This window comes from Hypanus sabinus, chromosome 10 (genome assembly GCF_030144855.1).
Source record: "Hypanus sabinus isolate sHypSab1 chromosome 10, sHypSab1.hap1, whole genome shotgun sequence".
Classification (NCBI taxonomy): Eukaryota; Metazoa; Chordata; class Chondrichthyes; order Myliobatiformes; family Dasyatidae; genus Hypanus; species Hypanus sabinus.
Genome location: NC_082715.1, coordinates 91,125,570 through 91,150,420, shown reverse-complemented (window position 1 = coordinate 91,150,420; position 24,851 = coordinate 91,125,570). Strand labels below are relative to the sequence as shown.

The 24,851-nt window shown below is 40.4% G+C and overlaps 1 protein-coding gene across 8 annotated transcripts in view; it reads right to left on the bottom strand.

Moving 5' to 3' along the window:
- Positions 1 to 24,562, bottom strand: part of hace1 (HECT domain and ankyrin repeat containing E3 ubiquitin protein ligase 1) — a 69,067-nt gene extending 44,505 nt beyond the window's left edge. The window contains exons 1-9 of one of the 8 annotated variants that reach the window (XM_059982320.1): positions 22,115 to 24,562; positions 19,090 to 19,144; positions 18,123 to 18,212; positions 17,552 to 17,656; positions 11,749 to 11,824; positions 6,610 to 6,741; positions 4,425 to 4,507; positions 2,391 to 2,487; positions 1,178 to 1,279 (exon numbers count right to left, since the gene is read on the bottom strand). In XM_059982320.1, the coding sequence (XP_059838303.1) occupies positions 1,178 to 1,279; positions 2,391 to 2,487; positions 4,425 to 4,507; positions 6,610 to 6,741; positions 11,749 to 11,824; positions 17,552 to 17,656; positions 18,123 to 18,212; positions 19,090 to 19,144; positions 22,115 to 22,193 (819 nt within the window). In that variant the 5' untranslated portion in view covers positions 22,194 to 24,562. Of the gene's footprint in view, positions 1 to 1,177; positions 1,280 to 2,390; positions 2,488 to 4,424; positions 4,508 to 6,609; positions 6,742 to 11,748; positions 11,825 to 15,023; positions 15,084 to 16,599; positions 16,668 to 17,551; positions 17,657 to 18,122; positions 18,761 to 19,089; positions 19,145 to 22,114 lie in introns of those variants that run through there. The other 7 variants (XM_059982324.1, XM_059982323.1, XM_059982325.1 and 4 more) reach the window with 7 other exon arrangements.
- Between the last annotated feature and the right edge of the window lie 289 nt (positions 24,563 to 24,851).

The following is a 24,851-nucleotide window of genomic DNA, read 5'->3' as shown; positions in this document are numbered from 1 at the left end:
CATACTGGCATTGAAAGCATTACAAAAAGATTCACTAAGCTGATTCATGGATGAAAGGGCTGTCATACCACAAGAAGCCAAAAGATTATATGCTTTAATGATCAAAAGAATGAGGGGTGATCATATTGAAACATGAGATTCTGACTGAGCGTCACAGGGTAGATGCCACTATGCTTCACCTTATAGCTTTCCTCCTTCCCCTCCCGCCAGCTTTTTATTCTGGCAGCTTCTCCCTTCCTTTCCAGTCTTGAAGAAGGATTTCAGCCCGAAATGTCAACTATTTATTCATTTCCATATATCCCTCTTGACCTGCCAAGTTCTTCCAGCATTTTGTGTATTGCTGCTTTGAATTTGCAGCATCTGCAGACTTTTTTCAGTTTATATTTTCACTAGTGAGTGAACCTCCAACAAGACATAGCTGCAGTATGAGGGGATGGCCACTTAAACATTAAGCACTAGATGTGCTCAATATTTTTCATGTTGACAAACCTCTTTTTTGAAGATAAGCTCTACTTAAAGTGAAATTTAACAAGTCTCCTTTGTTAGAATTAAACAGAAGATCTGAAGAGTATTTAGAAAAAATATGGTTTCTCTAACTGAGAAGAACTGCAGTGAATTCAAGAACTCTAAAATTGAGAAGTGTGGATGGGAAAGTAAATACGTATTGCAATAACCACCAATGGGGTTTCCGCTTTTAAGATAAACAATAACTAATAAAACCATATAACATAAATTTCTAAAAGTATAACATTAGAACATTTATATCTCTTCAGTATCACTGAATACTTAATCCAATTCTACTTATATAATTCCAAGGAAAACATTGCTCAAGAATCCAAGTTGGAATACTAGATCAGTGAAAGTTTAAAAATTACACAGGTCATTAATCCAATATCACAAATCACATTTACCATCTACTACAAATGCCAAAACGATTCCATAATATCAGCACCATGATTTAAGTGTCTTTTCAGTGAGGAAGATAAGGCCTACTTTTTAAAATCACTCCCAAATGATCAGAATCTTTGAACAGAACTGAGCTTCCATATTGTAACACTAGATGGCACAGGATGACAGAATATGACAATTGCTCATATATACATTCATTTTAGTGTTCACTGTAAATTGTGCAAGTACATTTAAAATAAGTAATCAATCTTATTAAGTTCGACCTTACCATGTTTTCCTTGATATCCTCACTCTGTGTCATCTGGATAAGTGTTTGAAAGAGCCTGGGATGGTGTTGGATTAAAATTTCACATGTTTCCCCATATCCACCCTGAAGAAGCAAAAGCATCATAGCATTATTCTTGACCAACTTGTTAACAAAATAAAGTAAAACTTTGAGCAGATAATTATGAAAAGGGCAAGGGTGAGGAATTATGTTGGACCCCTATCAATGGCATTCCAAACCAATAGCCTTCTTAAGATGCGAAGTCCATTGGAGATTAGTGGAAATTTGTTAACTTGAAGGGTAGCAAATCAGGAGGGCTATGACAGCTCAACCACTGAGCATGTGCAAGAAAAATTTATTGATTTGCGAATACCAAAGGAATTAAAGGTTGCAGGGTTATTGCAGGGAACTGGCACTGAGAAAAAAAATCAAATTGAAATGACCTACAACACACACAAAATGCTGGTGGAACACAGCAGGACAGGCAGCATAAGGAGAAGCACTGTCGACGTTTCGGGCCGAGACCCTTCGTTACGCAAATGACCTACTCATTTCTGCTCCTTGTGTTCCAACAAATTAGTGCAACAGCTGTAACTCAGCAATTGCAAATTCCTGGCTGTTAAAATTATACACCACGTAGAGGGGATAAACTCTGGTCACTGCAATGATGGTTTAAGCTTATGCATGATGCTAACTTTGCAGAAAAATGAAACAATTCCATAGATAGCTTTGCATGTCTTTAAATAGTTTTGACAAAGCTATACAGAATGCAAACTTTGTTTTCTCTTGCTAGGGTGTCTAAACTTCTGCCCCATTACAAGACTGCATTTGGAAGTTTCTTCACCCAAGGGAAGGTGAACCTAGAGGAATTCATTATTAGAGAACAGGTTGTTGAATTGAGACTGATATACTTAGCAAAAGGCAGAGAGAGATACATAGAAAAAGTGACGGTATACTTCGAGATAAATGATCAGCTATTATCAAAATAAATGGCAGAAAAGGCTCAAAGCTCAACCTACCTACTTCTGTATTTCTAATCAAAGTTGCACGTCCATCAATAGTTTAATTCAGAAACAGAAACTTCATAATTCATCTATTGGAACCTATGCTAAAAAATGTTATATGCTTGAACTCTAATTTCTATTCCTCCTATGGATGGAAAATAGGAGGACCTTTCTTAAATCACTGTATCAGATAAAACAATACTGTGTTATACCTGCACACAGAGATCCAGTGGGGTAACACCATTGTTGTCAGGTAAGTATTTGGCACCTCTTGAAATCAAGATCTGTGCTGTATCCCTTTGACCATGGCTGCAATAAATTGACGTAATATCAACTTCATTAGTTATAATCATGAACATTACAAGACAACTGAAACTAACCCAGCTTTTTCTGTGGCAGCCAATATATAGAAATAAAGTGGTAAATAAGGAAGCACAGCAACACTTGGGAATGTGGAAAGATCTTTCTCTCCTTTTTAATGCAAGTCAGAATTAGAATGTGGAAGCACAGGAGACTGCAAATGCAGGAATATATATAGAACTTGGCAAATGAACAGAGTTAAAATCTGGCAAGCTCAGAACCTGACAGGTTAAAAGCAGCTGCACTGATTTTGATCTGCCAAAGTTTCCCACATTATGAATGGATCTCACAGATTGGACAACCACAAAACATTCTAGTAGAGAAGGAAAGAAGGGCAGAAAGCAAGAAATTGAAAGCCATTAGCCTATTATCAATAAAGTATCAGCAGCAGAACATTTATAAAATCATAAAATGATTAAATATCATTGAGATGGTTTAATGAAAGGGGAATCCTGTTTGATGATTTTGAAAGCTTTCTCATGATACAACTAGCAAAGCAGAAAATCCTTAGATGCAACATATTCAATAACACAACAGAAATAACAGTTCATAGCATTGGAGGTAATACATTAAAATTAGTACAAGAATGGCTCATTAAAACTATAATCAGATAAATGGATCTTTTTTATGATTTGAAGCTGTTAACCTATGACATGCCAGTTCAGGGCTGGAACCACAATTATTTGCAATCTATAAAGAGCTTGGATTACAGATGACATTTTGTGTCTGCTATCCCATTCAGTAATACTATGACTGATATGATTAACTCCATTCTCCTGCCTGCTGCTTATAAACCACAACTGCTCTTTGATGAATAATGTACATACCTGACTATATTCAATGATCCAACCACTGCAGATCTCTGGGATAAAGAGTTCCAAAGATTCATGGCCAATCTAAGAAATCTTTGTTCAGTTAGAATATTCTTCCCTGAAACATTGCCCCCTCATCCTTGAATTCCCCAGGTGAAAAATCCTCTCACCTAACCCTCCCTTCCCAAAAACTCTGCCCCCCCACTACGATCATATTTCATTATCCTGAATTCTTGACAAGTATAGTTCAAACCTATTCTTCCCAAGAATCAACCTAAAGCACTCGCACAACCAAGTTTGCCAGTGTTAAAAAAATTGACACAAAAGTTGTGAGGACAGAATCGGCAAAGATACAGTTAGCTTAATCAAGTGGGTGAGAACTTAAGCTGTCTAGCAAACCACAAAAAATACTTGTTATGAAACAGAACATTATGCATTCAATTCAGACATTATAACCTCACGTTGAATGGATAAAGATAAGAGGTAAAACAGGAGACATCCCTGTTTAATTACTGGAGCAATTTTGATAATAGAATTAATTACTTAATGGCATCAACAAAAGCTGGACTTCCAGATAGAATCTGCTAGCTTGAAGAACTATATGGTGGCAAGACCACAATCTTTGCCCTAACTCTACCTTACTAGTTCAGGATTAAAGAGAATAACTTCCCTGTTTTACCTCTACCTGGGGGAAAAGAAAGGGATTTTACAAATAGAGTAATCTATTATGTGGCAGGTAACTTCATATAGTACTGAGCTTCAAGCCATATAGGAAAACATACAAATCCAGTGTGGGACACATGGCCAAGTCTAGTTACTAGATGGCAATACTGTTATTGAAGAAAATACTCTAATTAGAGTTTAGTTTCAATTCACTGACATTCCCAGTCAGAACAATTTTGCCTAATGCTGTTTTAATAGCTTGCATCACTCAAAACATCCTTTTAAATGCTGGTCTTCAAAATTAGAAGCCATATTCTATTAGTGGAAATCAACCCATAAGTGCAAAAGCAAACAATTACAGATTTAAATCTGACCTAAAAACACAATCCTTTAAAAAAAATTGCATGGTACCTGCAAGCAAAGTACAAAGGAGTAGCGCCTGATACGTTAGGCCTGTTAATATCCGCACCACTGTCAAGAAGACAAAGTACTGTCTGTGAAGAAAAAAAAAGATGAGTTAACTGCCAGATAACAAAACTAAGACTAATCTCACTGCTGTAATATACACACACAAAAGGGCCAGTGAAGCTTCAAACAATTTCTTCCACAAGAACATAAAAACTGTTTTAGCATGCTGGCTGAAGGAGGAAGGTGAGTGAGGACATCAAGTGACTGCAAGTAAGTGCTTGTACAATCAATAGGACAATAAATTTGACATGATTAAAGCTTACAGCATCAATGACTTAATAGAGTAAGAAAACTTTTCTATGGCAATGGGTCAGAGGGATAAACAGCAAGAGCAGTAAATGATATCTAGATGAAAAACTTCACACAGTTATGATGTAAATGCATGGTTTGAAAGGAAGATGGAAGGACATGATTCAGTAGCATTTTTCAACAGGGAATTGAATTAATATTTCAAGGGGTAAGATTTAGAACAAAGGTGAAAAACTAATTGGAAAGGTCCCCAAAAAAGATATGCAGTGACACGTGCCGAATTGATTCTTTCTGTGCTACGTCAGCCTATGATCTTGCACAGTGCAGCATTCAAGCTTCTGCAGTTTGATATCAATCCGGACTATGGCAAATTTGAACTCAGTGTCCTGCCTCAGTCAAATATATCACCACTACCCAAAGCAAACAAGTCTTTATTTAATTCATGACTACACTACTGTCAAAATTTACCCTTATTAAATAATGCAGTTTAACCTTGGAATGAACTTTAAAAATTAGTAAATAGATAGCCCTAATACAAAAGATGTGGTTCTGGATCTTATCTTTGCAATGGAAACTTGTAAGTACATGAAGTGGTTTTGCATGAAGCCGAGTTTTGATTTCTTTGCATTAGGGGACCCTAAGGAGTAATTGATTTGGGCCTTATGACTGAGCTTATGAGTAAATCTATTTCCTGAGAAGGTGAACTGATGTGCACATTTAGGTTGTTGATGTCCTCACTCAGGATCACCAATTCACCACTTGTCATGTATATCCTACCTGGTGTAATAGTGGTTGTTAAAGGAAAACTGAATGCACCTGGTAGACTGACAATGAAATGCCGCTTATGTCATGAACGCTAAAGAAATTGTAAAATATAAAAGACAAAAATAATAAGAGCACAGCAGAAAGCACAGAAATGTTTTCAGCAGCGCAAATCCAATCAGTTAAATTTCCAGTTATCGTATTTACAAGATGCATTTATCTTCATGTTGATTTGTATTGTGTCCTCCTGTTTATCAGCCATATTACTCCATTCCCTTCATATTCACATGTCTATCTAAAAGCCTCAACTCTAAACTACTCACTTCCTCTACAAGCCCTGGTAACCCATTCCAGGCACTCTTCCACTCTCTGCGTAAATAAACTTGCTCTTCAAGTTGCCTTTAATTTCAATCCTCCAACATGAAAAGTCTGTCCTCTGATGTTTGACATTTGTACGCTGGGGAACAGATTCTGACTGTACCATAGCTATGCCTCTAAATTATGTCTCCCTCAGCCTCGAATACTCTAAGAACCCAAGTTCGTCCAACCTGTATTTGGAGCTCATACATTTTAATCCAGGCAGTATCCCAGTAAAGCTCTCCTGCATCCTTTCTAGCCTCCTATAATGATGATATCAAAACTGCACACAATACTCCAAGTGCAGTTCAATAAAAGTTTTATATGGCTGCAGCATCACTTCTTTACTCTTATACTTAATGCCCCAACCAACGCAGGCAAACATGCCTATATGCCAAAGACATGCCATCTTATCTACTAGCAAAGTCACTTTCAGTGTACTGCGGACGTGGACTCCAAAATTCCGCTGTATCTCAGTACTACTAAGGGACCTACTATTACCTCTATACCTCTATTTCTCCTTTCCATTTTCCACTTGACCAGATTAAACCTCGTCTTCCACTTCCTCTGCCCAGACTTCGATCCAGGATTTAGAAATGAATGCGGTGCATTCAAAATTACACATGAATTTAAATTTCATTTTAAAATATGATGTTGTCAATCTAGTTATTTAAAAACAATATTTTTGTGTTTAGCCGTTGCAAAAGCATTTCGAAATGGCATCAAACCATCGCTTTTCTGTTAAAGCTTTTGTACTAACCGTCTTATGCCCATTCTGACAAGCCACGTGTAAAGCAGTCTGGCCCATTGCATCTTCAACATCCACATTACTAACATGCTGCAGTAGATCATGAAGAAGCTCAGTGCGGCCATTGACAGCGAGCCAATGAATCTGCAGCAAAGAAATTGCTTGCTTTAAATTGTTGCAATATACTTAATTGTAAAATAATTGGATTTGTGTGTATAAAACCAGAGATAAACAGCAAAGACTGTACATTTCTTGCAATTTCCTGTTGCTTCACCAACCTCAGATCTATAAATTAAATACTTTTCTTTAAATCCCAAAATCAAGATTGATGCCATGTATTAAGCATTGTTTATTTTGTATTTGTTAAAACTTCATTTATAAAAAAGGTATAAATCAGACTTTGACATAACAAATTGGAGTAGTTTTATTAGAAAGTTATGGATCAAACTACAATATTTTCTGCATACATCTCAAGACCTCAAATTAGCACACAGGTATACAAGTACAAAAGCTACTGTAAAGCCAATTAAAAATGCAATTTTCAGCAATTATCTTCTTTAATAAATTGCAAATTAGAATGGAACAACTTGAATCAACTCCATTTACTTGTCTTTTGCCCCCTGAAGCCTCTGAACATCCTGCTAACTGCATACATGGCATTTTGCTTCACATCATCAAACTTCAACATTACACTTAAAGTTGCAAGAAAAAGTTTGTGAACCCTTTGCAATTACTTGGTTTTCTGCATTAATTACTCATAAAATGTGGTCTGATCTTTATCTAAATCAGAATAATACAAACATAATCTGCCCAAGCTATTAACACTTAAAAAATTGTATTTCCTCTCATCAATGCTGAGAACACCATTTAAACAATCACAGTCTAGGTTCAAAAAAGTATGTAAACTTCTCGGGCAAAGCCTTCTACAAAAGCTATTTGGAGTCAGGTGTTCCAGTCAATGAGGTGAGATTGGAGGTGTGGATTGTAGAGGTGCCCTGCCCTGTAAGAAAAGACACAAAGGCAGGTTACTGACAGACCCTGCTCTTCTCTTCTCAAGAAAGGTCTGTTTATGTGCACCATACCACAATCAAAACAACTTTCAGAGGACCTCAATAGAATTGTAGAGATGCATGAAGCTGCAAAAGGCTACAAAAGCATTTCTAAAGAGCTGAGTGTTCATCAGTCCACAGTAAGAGAAAATGTCTACAAATGGAGGAGATTCAGTACTGTTGCTACTCTCCCTAGGAGTGCAAAGATCACACAAGGAGCACAACGTGGAATGCTGAAGGTGCTGAAGAATCCAAGGGCAACAGCAAAAGATCTGCCAAAATCTCTGTTCATGCGTCCATCATAATAAAAACACTGAACAAGAATGGCGTTCATGGAAGGACATCACGGAGGAAGTCATTGCTCTCCAAAAAAAAATTACTGCACGTCTCAAGTTTGCAAAAGACTACCTGGATATTCCACATTGCTTCTGGGACAAAGTTCTGTGGACAGGTGAGACAAAATTTGAACTTTTTGGCAGAAATGCACACCGCTTTGTTTACAGGAAAAGGGCACTGCCCATCAACACCAAAACCTCACCCTAACTGTGAAACAACGTGGGAGAACCATCACAGTTTGGGGCAGCTTTGCTGCCTCAGAGCTGAGACACCCTGCAATCATTGAGAAAACAAAGAATTCAAAATTGTATCAAGACACTTTACAGGAGAATGTCAGGGTAGCGGTCCATCATCTGAAGCTGAATGGAAGTTAGATGGTGCAGCAACGATCTGAAACACAAGAGTAAATTAACAACAGAGAATCGCTTAAAAAGAAGAAAATTTATGTTTTGAAATGGCCGCATCAGTATCCAGACCAGATGCTGTGGCGTGACCTGAAAAGGGCTGTTCAGGCAAGGTATCCCAGAAATATTGATGAATTGAAACAGTTTTGTGTGGAGGAATGTACTAAAATTCCTCCTCGCCATTGTGCAAGTCTGATCAGCAGCTACAAGAAACGTTTAGTGGAGGGTATTGCCGCTAAAGGAGGTTCTACCAATTATGAAAAACAGGTGTTCACATACTTTTTCCAGCCTGGACTGCAAATGATTAAACAATGTGTTCAATAAAGACATGACAATACAACTGTTTATTGTTTAGGCAGATTGTGTTTGTCTATTAATGCGACTTAGATGAAGATCAGACCACAAAGGAGTAATTAATGCAGAAAACCAGGTAACTGCAAAGAATTCACAATCTTTTTCTTGCAACTATAATTCCCTCATCCAGTTATTGATATAGACTAAAAACCAGGCACATCACCATCAATGCTTCCAGCACCTAACTCATCACTTAATCACAACTCAAAAATGAAATCCTTTTTCTTCTATTCGGTGCATGATCCCATGTCAAATCTGTTTAATAATCAAGTGGCGTTTTGAAAATCCAAATACATATCAGATGGTTCTCATTCATCTATTCTGGTTTCATCTTCAATTTCAGAATAATCTGACACTATTTCCCTTCCACAAATCCAGATGTCCCACTTCCGTACTGTATTACTCTATGACAAGTGTAACAGTGGTTTAGTGTAAGACAGTCCAAAAATCAGATTCAGGTTTATTATCACCTACATATGCTGTGAAATTTGTTGTTCTGTGGAAGCAGTGCAAGAAATAAAAATTACAAAGTCACCAAAGTAAAAAACCGGCTAGTAGCATAGTGGCATCTGCACCAGACTTCAAGGCGAGCAATCCCGGGTTGGAACCCGGCCAGTTTTTTTCATGCTTTCCATCCATGCTGGGTCAAGCATCGAGCTAGCAACTCAGCGTCATAAATAATAGAGAAAGAAGCTAAAGAAACGGCGTGGTTGTTGCCTGATGCGCCACAGGTCGTGGAGAACAACAATAACGTAAATAAATAAATACATAGTGTGAAAGAGAAAGAATGAGATAGCATTAAAGGACCATTCATAAATATGATGGCGGAGGGGAAGAAGCTGATTCCAAAACACCGAGTGTGTGCTTTCAGGCTTCTGTACTTCCTCCCTGATGGCAGAAATGAGAAGAGGCACGTCACAGACTGTGAGGTTCTTTGAGGTTCTTGCATTGCCTTTTGAAGATGTCCTTTTGCTCATGATGGAGCTGGCCACATCTACAACCTGTCCACAAGACCGTAAGACATATTTGGCCATTTGACCCAAAGAGTTTGCTCCACCATTCCATCATGGCTGATTTATTGTCCCTCTCAACTCTATTCTTTTCTCTTCTTCCCATAAACTTTGATGCCCTTACTAATCAAGAACCTAACAACTTCTGCTTTATAACTTGGCCTCCACAGTCATCTATAGCAATGAATTCCAGATTCACCATGCTCTGGCTACAGAAATTCCTCCTCTCTGTTCTAAACAGATGTCCTTGTATTCTATGGCTATACCCTATAGTCCAGGCTCCCTCCCACTATAGGAAACATCCTCTCCAAATTCATTCATGGTAGGCTTTTCAATAAATATTCAATTGGTTTCAATAAGATACCTCCTCATTCCTCAAAACTCCAGAGTACAGGCCCTGAGCCATCAAACGCTTCTCTCTAGTCCCTTCCAAATGTGCACATTGGAGACTCTATAGCAGGCAGTGATACAACCCGTCAGAATGATTTCCAGCATAACTCTATAGAAACTGGCTAGCTTTTGGTGACATACCAAATTTCTTCAAACTCTTAATAAAGCACAGTTGCTGGCATGCTTTCTTTGTGATTGCATCAAAGTGTGCAGCCTTTGACATATCCTCTGAGATGTTGATGCCCAAGAACTTGAAACTGCTGACCACTAAATACGGACTGGTGTGCATTCTCTCAACCTACCCTTCCCCAAGTATACAATTCCTTGCTCTTGCTAATGTTGAGTGTAAGATTATTGTTGCGACACCAGTCAACCAGCCAATTTATCTCACTATCACCATCAACAAACTTACAGATGACATTGGAGTTGTGCCCAGCCACACAGTCAAGAGTGTAGGGAGAGTAGAACAGTGGATTAGGCACACCACCTTGTGTTTTACCTGAGTTGATTATCAGCAAGGAGATGTTCTTACTGATCCACACTGACTATGGTCTCCTGATAAGGAAGCCAATAATGCAGTAGCAGAGGTACAGAGGCCTAGGTTTTAAAGTTTGTTAGTTAGTAGTGAGGGGATGATTGCATAGAATGCTGAGCTGTAATCAATAAGGCTGAGTTAAGAGCCAGAGAAATTGTGTCTGCTGTAGACATCCTTTGGCATTCAGCAAATTGCGATCAGTCCAGGTTCTTTCTCAGACAGGACTTAATTATATCCATGACCGAATTCTCAAGGTACTTCATCACAACATAAGTGAATGCTACTAGCTGGTAATCGTTGAGGCAGTTCACCCTGCTCTCCTCGAGCATTGGTATGAATGATGCTCCCTTGAAGCAGGTGGGAACTTACAACTACAGCAGTGAGAGGTTCAATGTGTCATTGAACACTCTACCCAGTTGATCAGCACAGATTTTCAGTATCTTGCCAGGTACGTAATTGGCTCATTACACCTTGTGAGATTTCACCCTCTTGAAGGATGTGCTAACGTCAGCTTCAGAGACAGATCACAGGGTCACCAGATGCTGTGAGGATTCGCACAAATGTTTATTCCCCCTTTCAAATTATCCATAAAAACTCATCAGGGAGTGAAGCACCACTGCCATTTATGCTGTTAAGACTTCGCCTTGTGAGAAATAATGGAATGCAAACCCTGCCACAGCTGTCATGCATCCAATTTTGTCTCTAACTTCACCTGGAATTGCCTACGGTCTGCGGTAGGTTGTACCTGAACTTCTTGTAATAAGATCATCAAACAGGTTAGCATAAAACATGATCATCTTTTGTGTGTTTTCCAATCTTGCCAGTTATTTGGTTTTGTAGAACAAGCAAGTTTTGAAGAGAGATCTCTTCATTCACAGAAAGAATGCAACATGGAAGGAGGCCTATCTTTACCTATAAATCACTTTCAATATTCTGAAATCATGAAAGGCACCTGTTCTAAAGTGTTAATCCACATATTCATTTAACAAAAAGTAAACAGAAAAAATTACAGATTGTAGCTTGCTGCATTAATGGCCAACAGTAAAAGGAAAAATATTAGATTTTATACGTACTGCAGTCAGTCCTTCATTGTTGCAGATGTTCACATCAGCACTATACTCCAGTAATTTTCCCATACACTTTTTCTGCCTGTAAATAGAATACATCCTTTGACAACATTTCCATTGGTTAAAAAGAAAACAAAGAACATGAATGAGGCTCATTTACTTCAACACACACATCAGTGATGACTTACCTTTTGGTCTCTTCCACAAATGCATTACTGGCAATGTCTAACCAAATGCAATGGACAAAAATATTGACTATCTTAATAACAAGAACTGCAATGAAACATTAGCTTTATTTGTCACACATGCATGGTGAAACGAGTTGTCTCAAATCAAACTAGCAATGATTGTGCCAGTGTCACCACACTTCCAGCACCATCATAGCATGCCCCAACTCACCAACCATAACCTATACATCTTCGGAATGTGGGAAGAAACCACAGTACCCAGAAAAAATCCATGTGGTCACAGAGAGAATGTACAAACTCCTTAGACAGCAATCAGAATTGAACCCTAATATTACTACAGCTGGCATTATAAAACATTGTACTGTTACACATCGTGCAGCCCCATACCATCATCATCAATACCATCTTGAACTTTTGCCATCATGACCTGTAATTAATCTCAGTTCCAACTTATGAGGCTTCTATCTTGTATGGTTGGGAAATGGAGACCTTGCATGATCTGGTGTGCACTTAGCCTTCTTTCCACGAAAATTCTCAGCCTTCATTCTTCACATATTGCAACTTGACCCATTATGAATGATCATACACTAACTCAAATACAATTTCTTCACTAGAGTCAAGTCCCACAGGATCCAGTTACTTTGAAATGTTTTGAAAAAAGCTCAGCAACCTGTAACATCAACTGTCTCTCACTCTAATGTTCTGCCTGACCCAAGTAGATCCACGTTATATTTAAAGTCTCCTCACATGCAAATATTTGTCCCAACCTCATTCATGATCTTCAGTACAACACAGCTTGCAATCCACCAATACCAGATTTCTCCTCTCTCAACCCCCATTCTACCCACTCCATTGACGGTACTGCCTGACTCCCCTCAGTTTCTACATTTAACTGTTTTTGGATAGAAATCCAACCAACTCAGTGTTCTTAAAAAATGGTTGGTTTGACAATTTTTAGCCCGATCCTATAACAGTACTATGAAATTTACACTAAAATTTAGAAATTCTACTGTCTGAAATTAGAGGAAGAAGCCAAAACATAAGGCCATTGATATAGGAGCAGAATTAGGCCATTTGGCCCGTATAGAATTTTCTGCAAAAATAGTATCCTACCTAGTTCAAAATGCATAACTGAAAAATATTTGACAATTGGCTAACATTTCAAACACTGGGCACAGTTATTGCCGCAACAGAAAATTCTTCTTCTGAACTACTATAGGCACTATGATTGCACGATGATTAAGTAACAAAAATCATTGACACAGACAGCTGTGGAGGCCAAGTCATTGAGTATACTTAAAGTGGAAGTTGAAAGATTCTTGAATACGAAGGGAGTCAAAGGTTATGGGGAGAAGACAGGAGAATGGGATTGAAAGGGAGAACGGGGAGCAGATTCAATGGACTAAATGGTCTAATTCTGCTCCCATGTCTTATGGTCTAAGATCAATAACCAAATCACCTGGGCTATCAATCCAGAGTAACAAATTCAAATACTATGTCCATGTAATAATCTGGGCTACAAAATTACCAAATGGTTACAATAGCCTTCAAGCAAGGAACTCTGCTGTCCCTGTGGTTTAGTCAATATGTGAATTCAGATGAAAATTTCGAACAGCTGCATTTTTTAAAAACTTTTCATCTTCAGCTGCTTTGTCGATGGTCATCCTTCAAACACAACGTCAGAAGTGAGGATATATAGCAATCCTATAAAACACACCGTACAGATGACTGTACAAAGACTGACAGTATGTACATAAAGTGACACAAGGTAATGTGTAGATAGCAGTGGTGGTAGGCTGCATTAATAGCAGGAGTTGTTGATCAGCCCTGACGGCTTGGGAAAAGTACTGTCTGGCATGGCTGCTGCTTAGCCTCCTCCCTGATGTGAGTGGGACAAACAGTCCATAAGCAAGGTGGGTGGGATGATACCACTGGCCTTTTCCAAGCATCTTTTTGTATGTCCTTGATGGCAGATAGGTTGGTGCCAGTAATGCGTTGCAGAGTTTTAATTACCCTCTGTAGAGCCCCCTTGTATGCAGCAATGCAGTTTCCATTTCAGACTGTGATGCAGCATGTTAGGATGCTCTCCACTGCACAACTATACAAGATCATGACCATTGATGTGACTGTGGAGCATGTGTTATGGGACTATAAGAATTTATATATTTATGCAGGATCCAGTAGTTTCCATTGCTATGCCACCAATGTGGAGAGGGGATGAGTGGTGTAAGCTCTCCTTAAGTTGATAACCATCTCCTTTGTCTTGTTGACATTGAGGAAGGGGTTATTTGCCTGCCACCAGGCCTCGAGCTCTTCCACCTCCTCTGTGTCGGTCTTCTCATCATTCTTGATGAGAGCCACTTTTGTCTTGGGCAAACTCAATAATGTGATTGCTCGGGTGTTTGGTCATACAGTAGTGTGTGACCATAGTGTATAGCAATGGGTCGGTATCTATGCTGAGGATTATGGGGAGGGAGGAACGGTTGTACATCTTGACCATCTGAAGTCTGTTCATTAGGATGACCAACACCTAGTTTCCCAGTGGTGTATATAGACCACCATCATTATCATCAGAGCATGTCCTACCGCAATGTATGGAAGATAACCAATGTTTAGAAACTCCACAAGAGCAAATCAGAAGTGACAGCAGACCTACCATCTTATACCACAAGGCCTTCACTGCATTGGCAAGGCACACATCAAGAGTTTAAAGGGATACTCTCCAGTTGCCTGCATGAGAGCAGGACTGATAACTGTCTAGAAGAAAGTGAAGCATTTGTAGATACAACACAGTGAACATCCCATCATCGACAAAAATATTCGGTCCTACAATGGACAGCAAAAGCTGCAAGGCAGCAGGGCCAGATGGCATCCCAGGGCAAGTCCTCAAAGTCTATGTGGAACAGCTGTCTGGTGTGTAGTGCCCTCCTGTCCATCATTGTTCCTGTACCTAAGAAAACCAAGGTAGCATGCCTGAACGATTGACACCCTGTCACACTCATCTCCATTATAAGCAAATGCTTTGAGAGGCTGGTCAAAGACTACGTTTGCAGATTGCTACCACCCACACTAGATCCCCTACAATTCACCTACCAAAGAAACCGCTGTACCAACGATGCCATAGCCACAGCACTACACACCATCTTCACTCACCTAGAGAAGAGGGATGCATATGTTAGAATACTGTTTCTGGACTACAGCTCAACATTCAACAACATAATTCCTTCCAGACTTAACAGGAAGCTCAGAGACCTCTGTCTTGTGCAGTTGGCTCTTGGACTCCCTAATGGATCGTGAATAGGTGGTAAGGGTGGGTTCCCTCACTTGTCCATCTGACCCTCATCACAGGTGCCCCCCAGCATTGTATCCTGAGTCCCCTCTTCTACTTCCTTTACACCCACAACTGTGCTGAACACACAGCTTCAATCTGCTGATCAAATCTGCAGATGACACAATAGTGATTGGCCTTATTTCTAGCAGCGACGAGACACTCTGACACAGTGGTGCCAAGATAACAACCTCTCCCTCAATGTCCAAAAAACAGAAGAGCCAATCGTAGATTACAGGAAGCATGGAGACAGGCACACACCAATCAACATCAATCGGACTGCAGTTGAAAGGGTGAGTAGTTTTGAGTTCCTTGGTATACACTTCACCGAAGATCTCTCCTGGAATGTGCACATCTCTGCCCCTCAGACGATTGAAGAAGTTCAGAATGGGCCCCCAAGTCCTCAAGATCTTCTACAGGAGCACCACTGAGAGCATCCTGGCTAGCTGTATCACCGCTGGTTTGGGAACTGCACCAACCTTGATCACGGGGCACTGCAGAGAGTGGTACAGACAGCCCAGGGCATCTGTGGATGTGAACTTCCCTCCACTGAGGACATTTACAGCAGAAGATGCATAAAGTAGTTCTGGAAGATCATCAGGGACACCAGTCAACCCAACCATAAACCGCTTCAACCGCTTCTGTCTGACAAACAGCACCACAGCATTAAAGCCAGGACCAACATGCTACAGTAAAGCTTCTTTCTACGTGCCATTAGAATTATAAATTGACATGTCTATACATTGTGATGGAGTCATAATACAAAGCTTTTTACTCCCTCACAGTATGGCACCGATGTGATTAAATAGATAGATAAGCAGTATCCACAAATGTACTGAAGTTACTTGCCTAGGTTTTTATAACAGTATCTCCTGAACACCAGAATACTACAGCACAGCACAGGCCCCTCAACCCTCGATGTTGTGCCGACCCATATATTCCTTAAAAGTACTAAACGCACACTACCCCATTACCCTCTATTTTTCTTTCATCCATGTGCTTATCCAAGAGGTTCTTAAATACCCCTAATGTTTTAGCCTCCACCACCATCCCTGGTAAGTCATTCCAGGCACTCACAAACCTTGCCCCTGATGTCTCCCCTAAACGTCCCTCCCTTAACTTTATACACATGCCCTCTGGTGTTTGCTATTCATGCCCTGGAAAACAGGTACTGGCTATCCACCCTATCTATGCCTCTCATAGTCTTGTAGACCTCTATCAAATCCTCTCTCATCACATAACACTTGAAAATTTCTCCCCAAACTGCATCGCACACTGATTTGGAAATTATGGTAGGGTTAAAATCCTGCAGCTCCCTACCCAAGAACAGTATAGGAATACCTTCACCAGAAGGGCTCCTCTGCTTCAAGGCAGCTTACGATCACCTTCACAGGACCGATCAACACCGCCTAGATCCAAAAATTGAAAAAAAAGTAACAAAATCTTAACAAATGAAGCAATCCATGTCTGCTGGCGGCAAGACAATGGACTGAGAGGTGATAAGTAATCTATGATATGCGCCAGACAATGACTATTACGATAAAAATCTAACCACTTATCATATGGCATTACTATCATTGAAACACTCCATCAATGAGAATCTCAGCTGGGTCAGCTACAAAATACTATGGCCACAAGAGTATCCAGTGGCAAGTGATTTGCTCCTCACTCCATGCACATAAATTCAGCATGCAATGGAACACTCTATGTCTGGAGGGGTGTAGCTCCAACAACTGTCAAGAATCTCAATACACAATACTCAATACAGTGTCAAGATACATAATCCTGTTTCACTGGCATTAAGTGTATTTCAAACACTCATCACCCCACCACTGGCCTACTATGGCGTTATCTATAAAAATGTACTACACTCTACTTGTCAAATCTGCACTTTGACCAGTGCAGAATCCTCTCCAATTCTTCAACCACCCTGACATTTTCCCATTCTTTCACAATTGTTGGATAGTTGATTTCCATTGCATAGGAGAACCTCCATTATAAGGACAAGGATCGTTTAAGATGGTGTTCATCACTAACTACAAAGGACAAACACATAAATACACTGGTGGTGACATTTGGATTATAAAAAAATATTAAATCCATTGCTATACAGGTACAATGCCACATTGCTGGCATAATTTGATTGCTTAACCAATAATTAATACATACTTCTACTTAACAATTCTTAATATTTCATTATATTTCAAATAAACTCTTAATAAAAGATATCAGGTGAAAATATACTGATGTTTTAAAAGATCTTAAAAGCCCTTAAAAGCCTCAGCATACTCACCCATTCCGAGCTGCTAGGTGAAGGGGAGTGCATCCAGAAATATCCTGGTAGTTTGGATTTGCACCTTTCTTCAGAAGCAGAATAAGGCATTCAACAGAGCCACAACTGAGGTGTAAAGAAAACAGTCATTATTAGGCATGATTACTTTTACTTTATCACTGGAATTATATTCCAGTAGTTCATAATACCAACTTACAGATTTCATGAAAAGAAAAATATCGCGAGATAAGTCACAACACTTTCACTTTTAGAGGTATAATAAATTAGAGTTAAGTAGAATGGACCACAACATTCCTGCTGTTCCCACCACCTTCATTTAAAATACCCATTAACAGTCCAGGCCGAAAGGCAGCCAGATAATTTTCCATGCAAAATGGTTTGAAGTACATTTTGTCCAATTTAGCCAACTTCAGTTCCACCAAAATTGACAATATCTATGGAAAAGATCGATTTGAACCAATTCTATGTGCAGCCCTGTAATCTAGCATAACTGTGAAACACTTTAATGGAAGACAAAATGATGTAATAAAGTAATAGCAAAGTAAATCATAAAAATAGCAAACTATCTTACTTCGCAGCAATATGCAACAGGCTTCTCTTGACACGACCAAAAGCATAATTAACATCAAATTTTGAATTTGTCAACAATTCTGAAACGGACCTTAAAAAGAAACAATATAACACAACATTACAAATGGTTTCAATGATATGCACAAAACTATGATAGAAGATTTCCATAATAACAGCAAATAATACAACTTTTTTTTAAAACTTCTTCAGGGAATCTCATTAGCCTTCACAAATAATAAAGAACATTGCTTAAATTAGTGGCAATGCTCACAAAGGAACTCAACAGGCCAAGCAGCATCTGTGAGGGAAATGGAAAGTCAGTATTTCTAGTCAAGATCCCTTATCAGGACTGCTTAAATTAGTTAGGTCTCCTTGTCCAATTACATAGGAAATCAAATTATTGCAAGAGTTATAACAGCCCAGAATTATCATGAAAGAACTTCAACTTAAACCAAAATCAGGGGTTAAATAGCAGCTATACAATATCACAACACAACCATACCCATAGCCTCTGAAACACAGATTAATTTTAGCCTCCCACATACTCAATGAAGTGAAATGAAAGTTACTCAGACTTGGTCCATTGTACTTCCGGCCATCTGCATGACTCCCTCCAAAATATGAACCTGAGGTAGTTTGCTGGGACAGAATAAGGAGTTGTTTACATTGCATTTACTCACACTGTTCCTGATACTGAAAATACACAATACATGCATGAAAAGTAATCTCCTAATGGCACTACCAGGACAATTACCATGACAACAATTTTTAATTTTGATTTAACAGGCTCTCATAAGAAAAATGACATTAACAGTAAAAGGTCCAATTACTTTAATCTTCTTAAAATATGTAAACATGTTTTATCCTTGAAGGTGTTAAATTTTGATTCTATTGGAATATTATCATCATGCAATCTCCCCTTCCATTTAGTCTCAAATAATTGAAATGTATTGGACTACAAAGCTCACCTGTGCTGATCAGCCATTACCATTGGCATCAACGTATAAACTGCAGTTTCATTATCTACAAGCACAAAATACCTGTTGTTACTTCAGCTAAAAGAAATGCTGCTACAATAATAAATTAAGACCATTGCTTCATCAGATTCAAACATCTTCTCTTTACACAGAAATATTGATTTTTTCATATTTTCATTTCTGTATTTCCCCCATCCTTATTTTCTTATGGAATTTGAAATAAATGGTTGTAGTAACACAAGTTTATGTAATTAAGTTTAAGCACCAGGATCCCTAACTTTTGTTCTTTCAGCTAAATAATAAAGATGAAATAGCTTAAGTCCCTTTATAAGGAGAGAAATATATTCAATTTTCCACTTCAATTATATCTGCTCAAGAGTACATTAGCAGAGTATGGGGCAAATGCATTTACTGCAACAGAACAGACATGCCTAAACTGTATTCACTCATACCACACCACTCCTGATTTAGGAGTCTTGAATACAATGCCTTAAGAAACCAAAGCACAATTAAGAATTAAAACTTCACACCATGACCAAATCCCATTGCAAAGCTTTCACACTGTAAACTGCCTAAAGATATAACTTTCTCCTAATGAGTACAATGCAAAGTTCAAAAGCAGATTCTGCAAAAGCATGTGTATTTGACTGTCCTCATTCACTGAGTAGGCAAAACAAAGTGTGGTCAGCATCATTCCAGTATAGTAGGTATCAGCTGTTGTAACAGTGTAATTTCACTAACTTGGGATGGAGGCAATTTTAGAGCCTAATACTTAATCCACTCCTGTCATTTCCCTCACAGGAAGCTCCTCAATCACTCTCATTCCCAAAGTCTGCATGCTTCACTTAATCTATCATGAAGCAGCTCCTATCTCACTTCATATATTTTCTGCAGCCAGCTCAATGTAGGGCATCTGACATTCCACTTGCCACTCTGCCATTTTGATCTAGTATTACTTTAGACAATTAATTCACATTTCAACATGGATCTTAAAATAAAACATGAGATTTTTTGGGTATTCTGATATTTGAGTTTAAATAGCAAGTAAGATAAGTACATTTAAGGGCTATGTTTAGATTTTTGCTTGGACCACAACTGTGCAGGTGGAAGAAGCTGATACGTGATTTCTTTAGATTTAATTGAAGTTGATGAGTATTGGAGCAGATGTTGCACCATCACAACCATGTTAATCAGGGTAATGTCTGCTAACTCTCCCATTCCTGGTTATCAATCTGGATAAAGCCAGCAGAATAAGCCATGGCATCACAGTGGAATGTCCCTCTGCATTCTTCAAGAGTAGTTTTCCCATTAAGTGTCTGGAACATTCGTACCACATAAGTTCCAGGCAATGACATTTCCAAGCTAATGACCCCACTTTGATATGTAGTGTCATCCCATCACCCCATTCCCACCATCGATATTCTGGGGATCACCACTGAACAGAAGTTCAACTCAAAACAACCACAAAATCATAGCTACAAGAACATTTCAGTGACTCAGCTTCAGACATCCCAGGGCCATTCCACCATCTGTATGGTGCACAGATGAGTGCAGAACCAAGGACTTCAAGGATCTCAATGGCACCTCATGAACCTTCCTAAACTTTCAATTCCTCCAACACTATCACTATTTGTAATACTAACTAAATACACTGTAGTTACTGTATTTGCCAAGATGACTCCAACATGCCTCCCAAATTCACAAGCTCCACCACTAAGGGCTACGACTGCAATTGCATGGGAACTTCCAGGTTGTACACAAGCACAGCTATAAAACATATTGCTGGTCCTTTATTAAACGATCCAAATCCTGGAACTGCAGACCACAATTACAACACTTGAATTACATAGAATGCAAAATTGCCTAAGAAGTGAACAATATAACAGGCTGCTTGACAATTTGGATTTCAATTTGTTATTTTGCTTAGAGTAAGACAAAATAACTCAAGCAAAACAGACTGTAGAACATAACATATCTGACACTACATTTGGTGGATACGAGTTTGGAGTTAAAAAACAGGTTAGGGCTCCACTCTCCTCTTACCCCCCACACCCACCCCACTACCCCAGAGGTCAGCCACTTTCTTCTCCCACCAGCACCCTGGGGTCAGCCCCAATGTTCTCTCTAAGGTGCACACACATCTATTGTTACTAGCGCACAAAGGAATTTAAACTGTGCACAAGAGGTTGTCACCCTCAACCTCGTTGTCATGAAAGTATGTTTCGTGATCATAAACAATTACATTTCCTTTTCCAGTTTCTCATGCAGACGGTGTTGACAACTTGGAGTTTGTGGTGGTTTGTCTGCAGGCACTCAAACAGGCTTATTTATAATGTTTTTATAGAAGAAATTATTCAGAGCCGACGTTGCTGTCACTGGGCAAAAAAATTGCACAGCACAAGATTTTTGTACACACTGGTCATTACAAATTAGAAAGAACATTGGTCAGGCCCTCCACACCACCCTGGGGTCAACCCCACCCTCTCCTTTCCACTCGCCACACTAGTGATCAGACATCCTATCCTCTTCCCCTGCACCGAACTGTCAATCAGACCCACATTTCCATTGCTCCCCTCACCTGGAAGATCAGGCCACCCCTTTAATCTTCCCCCACCGCCCTGGGAGTCGGGTAGGGTCAGGACAACCACCCCCCCCCCCCACACCCCCATCTTCACACTGGGAGTGGGGGGGGGGGGGTCAGACACCTCTTCAGTTTTCCCAATACCCCAGGTATCAGACCACTACTCCTTTTCACCCACCAGCCCGGGGATCAAGCCCACTCTCCCCTTTTCCCCACCACCCCGGGGTCCAAGCTGCCTCTCCTCTTTCCCCACCACAACGGGAGTCAGGCACCTTTCTTCCCTCCCCCTTCCCCAGTACCCACCACCGTGGAGTCGGAATGCCCGCTGCCCGCCCTGACCACTGTGATGGTCAGATCCCACACCTCCTCCTCCTCCTCCTCCTCCTTGAGGGTTCATACCACCCGCCTCCCCTTGCGGTACAGCACACTCCGTACCTTCGGGAAGCTCCACGGTCCGAGCCCGCCTCAAAGAACGGGTCAGCCGGTTCAGCTGCTCCATCGCCCGCTCCATCATCTGCCGACGTAGCAAGTGGAAGAAAGTACGGCCCGAACCCCGGCCTTCCACCCTCCGATTAGGACCGCATCACCCGGCTCACGTTCAAACCACAAGCCGAACCCCAGGCCGTCCGTAACGCGTCGTCATAGCACTTCCACCTCCTCCGCACACGCCATTGGCTGCAGCTCCGACGCGGATCAGAACGTGGCACTGGGGTGTTTTGGGACTTGTAGTTTTCAGTAGTCTTCAATGAATGATGGAAGTGGGAGTTCGCTAAAAAGTCAAGTCACTTTTATTGTCACTTCGACCATATCTATTATGTACAGTGCATAGTACAAATGAGACAACGTTTTTCAGGACTATGGTGTTACATGACACAGTACAAAAACTAGACTGAACTACGTTAAAAAAAACAACTACGCTGGACTACAGACCTACCCAGGACTGCATAAAATGCACAAAACAGTGCAGGCAATACCATAAATAACAAACAGGACAATAGGGCAGTAAGGTATTAGTCCAGGCTCTGGGTATTGAGGAGTCTCATAGCTTGGGGGAAGAAACTGTTAGATAGTCTGGTCGTGAGAGCCCGAATGCTTCGGTGCCTTTTCCCAGGAGGGAGAAGAGTTTATATGAGGGGTGCATGGGGTCCTTCATAATGCTGTTTGCTTTGCGGATGCAGCGTGTCGTGTAGATGCCGTTGGTTTCGATACTTGACTCTAAATCTCCGATTATCTTCTTTTGATTTGAGGTCATCAGAATCAACCGTGCAAATTTACAATGAGCTATGTCCAACACCCATACACTCAACATTACCTTTCATTGTGCGCTGTCTCATTCATCCAACAACACAGTTCCTGGAGAGCAAACTAAAATACGTCCATTCATTTGTTCAAATCCTCTAATGGCGCTGCATTTCACAGTCTCTCATTCACTCCTACAACCCAATAAAATTTCTGTACTCTGTGAAAACCTCCACATTCTTCCGATTTCTGAATGGACATTGAACCCATGAACTCAACCCCACTACCTTTTTACTTTTATTTTTTTGCACTGCTTCTTTAATTTAACTATTATATTCTCACACCTTATGGGTAATGTATATGTGTATTCTTCCCTCAATCCCAGGTCCTCTACCGGAGGTGTGGCAGCCTCAGAGTTCTGCGCAATATCCTTCCTGTTCCTAGCAGTGCACTCTTCTGGACTGAGATCTCAGATGCTCTTCCTGCGATTTGTTGGAGCCATCCTCCCTATCCAGGTGTCACACTCCAAGTGCTCCTATCACCACCAGGATTATTCTGGCTTTAACCTCCACATCCCCCCATCTGCTCTTTCAAGCCCTGGTATTTCTCCAGCTTCTCATATCTTTCTTCCTGATATTACCGTCATTCAGGATTGCCTCATCCATTACGAATGCTCTCTTCTGTTCCTTGTCCAGTACTACCATGTCTGGTTGATTGGCCAGTACCTCCTTATCAGTGTGTATTTGGAAGACCCACATGATCTTAGCTTTGTCATTCTCCATTTACGTTCACAGGTGTTTCCCATTTTGACTTGGGAGTGTCCAATCCATATTCAGAGCATCTGTCCCTGTACATAATTCCTGCATCTTGGCTGTGCCATTCAGTGTATGCTGTTTTTGCCCGCATTTTGCACCCTGCTGCTACGTGCTGGATGCTTTCAGAAGGTTCTTTGCACAGTTTGCATCTTGGGTCTTGTCTGGTTTGACAGACCTCGTTTCTATTGCTCTTGTGCTCAGCGCCTGTTCTTGTGCAGCCGGGAGCCGCCCCTCTGTGCCAGGTCCAGCCATTTCTTAGGTCCGCCTCCTCTGAGAACTGGCGATGGTACATCCCGTGCAGTGGCTTGTCCTGCCATGGCCTCTGGTCCTCTGGCTCTGCTTCACCCACTTCTATTTCATATGCACTGCCTGCTGTCTGAGGAGGTCTCCAAGCAGGTCCTCCTTCAGGGCCATCTTCCTCACATACTCATAGATGTTTCTCTTTCCTTCCTGGACTATAGCCTTGACACTTCCAAGTCCCCATCCTACGGTCACTCAACTTTGGACTTTGGGTGGAATCCTCCATGTAAGAGTTTCCGGGTCTTAAGTCAACGGTTTTTGGTTTTTTACTTGGCCAGCAAACTTGTGGCTTTTTATCTGATGACTGGTTGGGCAAAAATGTGTTGATGGCTCTGATCTTGTTCTTCCCATTCAGCTGGCTTTTTGAGACACGTCTCACATTTTGGAGGTACATGGATGTTACAGCCTTCCTTGTGTCCCCATCGTGGCTTCCATATGCCTGCCAGATACCTAGGCATTTGTAGATGTCCTGTACATCTGGCATGTGGTCTTCAGGTAACTCAAATCCTTCAGTCTTGACAAGTTTACCTCTTTTCATGACTGTCCAGCTGCACTTTTCCAGTCTAAATGACATCCTGATATCTCAGCTGTATACCCTTGACAGGTGGATTAGTGAATCAATGTCTCATTTCTGGCATGCAGCTTGATGCCATCCATGTACACGAGGTGGCTGATGATCTCTCCACTCCTGAACCTGTGCCCATGTCTATTCTTTGAGATGATCTGGCTGAGGGGGTTCAAGCCCATGCAGAACTGCAGTGGGGATAATGAACCACCCTGGTATATTCCACATCTGATGGACACTTGTGCCATTGGCT